The sequence below is a fragment of the Triticum dicoccoides genome, chromosome 1B, assembly GCF_002162155.2.
Source record: "Triticum dicoccoides isolate Atlit2015 ecotype Zavitan chromosome 1B, WEW_v2.0, whole genome shotgun sequence".
Lineage (NCBI taxonomy): Eukaryota > Viridiplantae > Streptophyta > Magnoliopsida > Poales > Poaceae > Triticum > Triticum dicoccoides.
In genome coordinates, this window is record NC_041381.1 from 305,397,154 (window position 1) to 305,404,672 (window position 7,519).

General features: G+C 52.6%; 1 protein-coding gene across 2 annotated transcripts in view; it reads right to left on the reverse strand.

The window, feature by feature from the left end:
• The window catches only part of LOC119332167 (plant intracellular Ras-group-related LRR protein 8-like), a 9,045-nt gene extending 3,808 nt beyond the window's left edge, over positions 1 to 5,237 (reverse strand). Inside the window, exons 1-5 of one of the 2 annotated variants that reach the window (XM_037605347.1) lie at positions 4,941 to 5,237; positions 4,757 to 4,851; positions 3,214 to 3,375; positions 2,384 to 2,494; positions 2,200 to 2,300 (exon numbers count right to left, since the gene is read on the reverse strand). In XM_037605347.1, coding sequence (XP_037461244.1) covers positions 2,200 to 2,300; positions 2,384 to 2,494; positions 3,214 to 3,375; positions 4,757 to 4,851; positions 4,941 to 5,097 — 626 coding nt within the window. In that variant the 5' untranslated portion in view covers positions 5,098 to 5,237. The remainder of the gene's footprint in view (positions 1 to 2,199; positions 2,301 to 2,383; positions 2,495 to 3,213; positions 3,376 to 4,756; positions 4,852 to 4,940) is intronic. The other variant, XM_037605341.1, reaches the window with a different exon arrangement.
• Positions 5,238 to 7,519: the final 2,282 nt, after the last annotated feature.

Here is a 7,519-nt window from a genome sequence, read left to right on the forward strand (position 1 = left end):
AGAGAGAGAGAGAGCAGGGGCGGCGGCTAGGGTTAGGTCTCCCGGCTCCCTAAGGAAGCCGAGCAAATATGATTGCTTCTTGCTTAATCCCAAAATGGGTCCTTACACGAGTTTATATAATCCTTCTAATAAGATATTGGGCTAAGCCCCTAATAACGATAAGATAAACTGGGCCACGACTAACTGGGCTAAGCCCCTAATATATATGCCGGTCATAACATCTCTCCCCGCCTGCACAAACAGCTCGTCCTCGAGCTGGAAGGCGGGGAAGATCAACGGTCGCCAAACACCTCCGCGTCAACTGGGGCGGGCTGGTCGCCGAGCCCGGCAGCGGCGGGGTCCTCCGCAATGTAGTCTGCAGCCTCCAGGTAGAAGAGTCGTGGGCAGACGTGGCCCGGTACGTAGGGCTCGTCGCAGTTGAAGCACAACCCTTGGCGGCGACGCTCGAGTTGCTCGGCCGGGGTGAGCCGGTGGAACGGGTGTGCCGCAGCCGTGGCAAGGGGCGCCGCGGAAGCCTCGGCAGGCCGACCCCGCGCGGGAACTTCCGGCCAGGGTGGCAGCCCAGCGGCCCGGGGCGGTGGCTCCTACTGGATGGCCACTGCGCGACGCTCGAACGCGTGGGCGTAGTACATGGCCGTCTGGAGGACCTGTGGCCCGCGCATCTCCACGTCCACGCGGATGTGGTCCGGTAGGCCGCCGACGAAGAGCTCAGCCCACTAACGAGCCGAAACACCGGGGGCATGGCACGCCAGTGCCTGGAAGCGGTCGGCGAAGTCTTGCACCGAGGTGAGGAACGGAAGACGCCCAAGCTCCGCCAGACGGCTCCCGTATAGGCGGACCGAAGTGCAAGAGGCACAAATCGCGAAAGCGCTCCCATGGTGGCATGCCGCCTTCGTCCTGTTCGAGGGCGTAGTACCACATCTGTGCGGCTCCTCGGAGATGATACGAGGCGATCCAGGTGCGGTCGGATGCGAGTGTGCGTTGTCCCCTGAAAAATTGGTCGCATTGGTTGAGCCAATTCAGGGGGTCGACGTGCCGTCGTAGGTCGCGAACTCCAGCTTGGAGAATCTCGGCGGCGTCTGGACGTGGACGACGGGCGGGTGCGCCTCATCAACACGGTGCAGCGAGGATGACGGGTCCGAGTAGGCAGGCATCAGGGTGCCGCCCTGGAACAGGGGCCCGTCGATGTTGGCGAAGTGCTCGGCGTAGCCCGAGGACCCGCCAAACTGCATGGTCGGGTGCGTCGCCGGCGGTGGCAGCACGTGCGGCCCGATGAGGCCGTCGTGTAGACCGGCTCAAGGGACCCAGCGAGCTAGGCCGGTAACGAAGACGGCGACGGGGGAAACCGGACCTGGTGGATGGGCAGCCCCGGGCCCGTCGTTGGGATGCCCAAGGCCGCGGTCGCCGGTGGCGGCGGCTGCAGCTGTTGCCCCTGCTGCATGGTGGAGGCGCCGGGGTTCTTCGCTGGTGGCGGCTGCCACAGCAGCTGCTGCATGGCGGCGGCGACGAGGGTCGCCGAGGACGGGGCTGCTGCAGCGACGGGGCGGTGGCGAAGGGCACATGCGGCTGCGGCCCATAGGATCTCGCGGGGAACGTGTAGATGCCCGTGACCGCCCGGGTGAGATCCCGGATGGCAGCCGTCATCTCCTCCGGGGTGAAGATGACGGGGACGGGCGCGGCGGAGGTGACCAGCACCGGCTCTAATACCAAATTGGTAGGAACCAGATCCCTACCAGGGCGTGGTCTCAGGTTGTAGGGGTGGAAGGAGGGATGGCGTGGAGGAAGGCATGGTCGCCAGCGCTGGGGCGGCGGCTAGGGTTGGGTCTCCCGGCTCCCTAAGGAAGCCGAGCAAATATGATTGCTTCTTGCTTAATCCCAAAACGGGTCCTTACACGAGTTTATATAATCCTCCTAATAAGATAATTGGGCCAAGCCCCTAATAACGATAAGATAAACTGGGCCACAACTAACTGGGCTAAGCCCCTAATATGCCGGTCATAACAGTTGGCGAGTCAAAAAGATATATATGAAATAGGAGCAACTTTCACAAGTGGGTGGTACCAGCAAACATATACAAGATGGGGGAATGTAATAATTTTCAGGAGATTATAAATGACTCAAGATTGTTCGTGTCCACTTGCAGCATAACAAATATTCACAGTATGAATAACACAACAGGATTTGAAAATTCAGACCTACCGATTTTGGCTTAAAGATAAAACTGTTAATGTATCAACACATGATAGACCTTCCCAGCTGATGCCCCCATCAGATATGTCATTGGCGGTTAGCAACAATTTCTACACGATGAAATGACGATATTTTCAACTATACCTCCTTATAAAGAAATCCATCAATGAATTTTTTTGGAAACAACAATTACATTTAATGATTTAAGGGCAGCAATTTTCTGTGGAATTGCTTCAATTGAGTTGTTACAGACATCTAGTACTCGTATGGAGGAGCCACAGTCCCAGACTTCCTCAGGCACTGCCTGCATCCCAAATTACAACCAACGAGAAAAATTAGGTATTCAAAACATAAAAGAAAATTTGTAATTCAGAAGGCAAGAGGTAAAGGACGGGTCATCGGTGTAACAATAGAATAAAAGCATTCCATGATGATTAAAAAAAGGCTTGCTTCATCACGTGGTGTCTTGGAGAATGGAGTTGAACCTGGTAATGTAACATTTGCACATATCCTACATAACTAAGTAGGTCATCCACTCCCTCAAAAAAAAAAGTAGGTGATCCACACTAACATATTTATCTCAACATGCAACCATGCATGCAAAAAGGCTCAATTTTTTTAATTATATTTATGCTATTTATATTCAATAAATAGTTTATAATTATAAAATAATTATATGTACTTTCAGTTTAGTTCTTATAATATTAATCCAAATCGAAATATATTGCAAGCAATTCCAATAGCAACGCGCGGCAACTAGCACAATAGACGGTATATACCTCAAGTCAGTCTACCAACATGAAAAGAACCTTATGTCAGGACTTCTTTCAATATTTCGTCTGGGCTCTACTCAACACAAAAACAACTATTAACCACTGATTGTATTAACGCACCGTTAATTGACACGGGAACTTCCACTTTTTTCATAGAAAGGCAGTTACTGAAGTTTGATAAACGTCAAATCACAGCTATTATATGTTGCTTTGAATTTGCAAAGATACTGAAACAAGTTGAATCAGATACCTTCAAGCTGGAACCAGATAAAGCAATGACACCTGTTATTTTCCAACGCTCCGCTCGGCTTTTGCTGATAATCTCCGGTTTTAGTGTTTGATTATCCTTAACATTTGAGGTTCTTTTTGCACTTGCTGCAAGACCACTGCTATTCTTAGTGATGGGGCCTTCCTGTGAAAAGTAGTGCACAGGTAAGTTGATTGTGACAAACTACTCCATAGATAACATGTATGACATGCTTTTACAATCGACTCCTAATGAAATTTCAGCATTGCCATGTGGTGACATGGCAGGAACTATGACTTCGCAGAAATTTCCCCTAAACATCAGAAAACCCCAATGATTCAAAGGTGAGGGCATCAAACTGAAGAATGAATGAAAATCAAGCTCCTCATCCTACTAACGTTGAGCATAACAAAAAATTCCGGTCCGTATTGACTTTCGAGTAACCAAAAATTCCGCGCGGTTGCGCCTGGCGTGGTGGCGGCGGCCACTGGTGGAGCGGCGTCGGCCCCCCTTCGGCGGGTGGCTGATGCAGATGCGGGGAGCGCCGCTCCTGGCCGCTTGGGCGGCGGATCGGCGGCGAGCGTGGCTGGCTCCTGGGGCTTCCCCGTTTGCCCTTGGAGCAGATCTGGCGATGGTGCTTCCTCTCGGGGGATGGATTGGGGGGAACCCCTTGGCTGTTCGCTGCGGCCACGATGCCGGCGGCGCTCCGGCGTCGTTCCCCTTCTTGAAGGCGGCTTCGCAATCCCCCCCTCGCCCTTCCTTCCTCGTCCCGGGTGAAAGCCCCAAATCTCCGGATTGGGTGGTGACGGCGCTCCGGCGTCGTTTTTCTTCTTGAAGACACCACCTTGGTGCGGCGAGTGGTGGTCGAGGCCTTGGCACGGGGGGTGGCTGCCGGATATCGTCAGTGGTGTCCATGCTCGGCCACTTGCGGTTGAAGTTGGCGCCGGCGCGCGGCGTTGGTGATGCTCAGTGGTGCGGCTGCCTGGTGCGGTAGTTGTGTTTGGCGTCCCCTCCCGGCAACCTGTTGGTCCTGGTCATGCGAGCTCAGGGGTGAGCGACTCTGCCTGTCGACGGCGTAGTGTCCTCCGATCCAGGACTAGAGGGCAGGGGGCTCTCTTCGGAGGTAGAGACGGATGGCGAACCGGATGGCTTAGCTCAAGGGGGATGACGGAGCATGACAATCCTCCTGCAGCGGGATCTACCTCGGCTCAGCCGCGGCGTGTATTGGCTCCTGTTCGCCGAGGGCTTCGATATTCAAGCTTGTGCTTGGTGCATTCGGGTCTTGTTAGTGGCTCCTTTGGTATCTTGTATCTTTGCCGTTTTTAGTTTTTTCTCCTTTTCTTCTTCTCTTTCTTTGGGCTTGATGTGCTGCTCGCCCCAGCATTGCGATGTGTCAATGGTGGTTTGCTTTGGAATACAAAGCGGGGGAAACCCTTTTTCGGTAAAAGCACATGACTGAAATCGAACTTCTGCAGGTTCATTGCTAAAGATCTGAAGAAAATAACGGGAGATAGAACAGATTAGAGAAGAAACCAAGGTGATTTACCCCCTGATGAAGACCCTGCGAAGCGATGAGCATGACCTTGGATCTGTCCCCAACCTGCATCGAGCTCAGACTCGCGGCGTCGGCAAGAACTTTTCCTGGAATCGCAAGGAAAGTAAGAGAAAAAGCAAAAGGGATAACCCAAAGCAAATTCCCGTTCAGGCGGTAAGGGTTTGGGATTCGGTGCCTTTGCAGATGAGTTTCTGGCCGCGGGGAAGAACGTTGGTTAGCGGCTGGAGGAGGAGCTTCAGCTCCGCGGTGGAGGCGGATGTCGGGAGTTCCACCGGAATGGTTCGGCCGGCGAACTTCACCTGGACGGTGATGGTGGGCGGCGAGCTCTCCATGGCTTGTTTCCCTGCTGCTCGATCGAGCGAACGCAACTTTTTTTTTTTGGATCAATCGAGCGAACGCAACTGAACCACCCTTTCCGCCTGCTCGTTTAGGGCGTGGTTGGTTACATTACCGATTCAGCCTAGACCGGCGAGGCTGGCTCTACTGAGCTCGTTGGAGGGAATGCAGGCTAAAAAATCCACATGCATATAGTTTGGTTGTCTGCATGTCACTAGTTGCATGAGATAATCATTTTTTAACCCAGCATTTGATTGCCCGCGTTGCATTAGGTGCACATGTAACATGGTGTTTGATTGCAACCTGCATAAGGTATTGTCACCACTTCTAACTAGTGATGACCTTACCACGTACAATCTGAACATAGTGTCAGCTAGTTAAATAAATGACAATTCATCCTAACTACAATCAAATGGCAGTTCAAATTATTAAGAGCCATTGGCTAAATAGGGGATAGTTCATCGGTGTTGTTGTTTCATCTTCCCCTTTATCTTCCTCTTCTGCTTATGTTGCTGCTGCTGCTTCCTCTTCTTCAAATCCCGCATTGACCTCTGTTAAGCCACATTGCCTCTGCCCACTCCAACCTTTTGTTCTTCCAAGCGTCATTGTCAAGTGCCTCCACACCATGGTCAGAGCTAACAACATCGTCAGGCTCGACCTCTTCCTCCTCAGGCACGCGTTCATCAAAGCCCCGCTGGAGGATCCAGTTATGCAGAATGCAACAAGCAAGAACTAGCTTAACTTGAGTGGAGTATGGGTGGAATGGCTTCTGATCCAGGATCTTAAACCTATTCTTCAGAGCTCCAAATGCCCTCTCAACAGTTACTCTAAGGCTGGAGTGTCTGAGATTAAACAGCTCATGTGCAGTCCTAGAAAAGTTCCTACCAGAGAACTCGTTGAGATGGTACCTTGTTTTCCTGAAGGGTGGAAGAATACCCGGCCGACATGCATAGCCAGCATCTCCAAGGTAGAACTTGTCGTCGGGGATGTTGATCCTATCAGGTCGACTCATGCTGTCAGTGAGAATGTTTGCATCATGCGCTGATCCCTCCCAGCCAGCCAGCACATATGTGAACTTCAGATCAAAGTCAATAGCAGCAAGCACATTCTGGCTTGTGTAGTGCTTCCTCCCCCTGTATGCTGCAGACTGTGACCTAGGAACTCTGGCAATGACATGAGTACCATCTATTGCCCCAATGCAGTCCTGAAAATGGCATCACTAGCCTGTGTTAGTGCTGAACTTGGACAATATAAGCATATCAAGTCATCAAAAGTGTATATTGTCAATGCTCACCTTGAAGTATGGATACCATCTTGGGCTTCCGTGAATCTTGGGTGGAGTCTGGCCAGATGGTCTCCTGATCATCTCTCCTCTAAGCTCCCCAACAGCAAAAAGCACATGCTTGAAGTACCTAGAGATGGTCTCCATTGATCTCCTGAACGTGTTGTGAATGACCCTGAACCTCTGGTTATGGCCAACAACATGGAGGAACATGGCCACTTGTTCTTCGACACTGATGTTGATGCTATCTTGTAACAGGCCCCTGCTCCCGAAGGTCTCGACAAGTCTGTCAAATGGTGCTCTTTTCATTCTAAGCATCCACAAAGCCTCGACGTCATTGCAGTTGTAGATGTAGTTCAGATTTTGGATCCTCTCCTGTTCCCAGGAAAACAATGGACCATAGCGGATCAACGGTCTCCCAGCATGACGAACAGCTCTCTGGTGCATGAACATGACCCATGCCTGAATCACACTAATCAGTGCTGCTGCCTGGATTATCAGCCTCATCTGTGCGTCCATAACCTAGTCGACATCGACGGTTCGTTCAGTGGGAAATCGATCCTACACCTAGCTTAAAGGCCTAACCACTAAGCTAACAAAGGGGGGAGGGGGTGCTGCTTACCGGCATCGGAGACGAGGACGGCGTAGGGGGAGCCATGGCACAGACTAGGTCGACCATATGGTGGCCAACAGCAAGGGGAGTACCAGATCCGCCGCAAACACCGCCGCCTCTTCCGCCGCCGCTGCCTATAGCGCAGATCTGAAATTGCAGCCGCAGCCGGTGGTGAGGCAGTAGCGAAGAAAGGGGGGTAGTGACTATGGGTGAGCGAGTGAAAGGGGTGAGGCTAATTTGGCGCCGGGACGGCGCGCCAGATTTCCATCTCCCGCCATCCCCCCTCGCCCTTGCCTCGCTCCCGCCCGTGCGGCCTCGCACCGCACTCAGCCTGGCTCGCAGAAACTGCCGATCCGAGGGTTTCCAGCGAGCTAGGCACTGGGCTGCTTTGAGAAGCGTGTGATGCAGACCCAACAGGAAAACCAGGCAACCAAACAGGCCTCTCCCTTCCCGCGCAGGCCTGGTTGGGCTCGATGTGGGCAACCAAACACGCCCTTAGAGCATCTCCAGCCGCGCCCCCAAA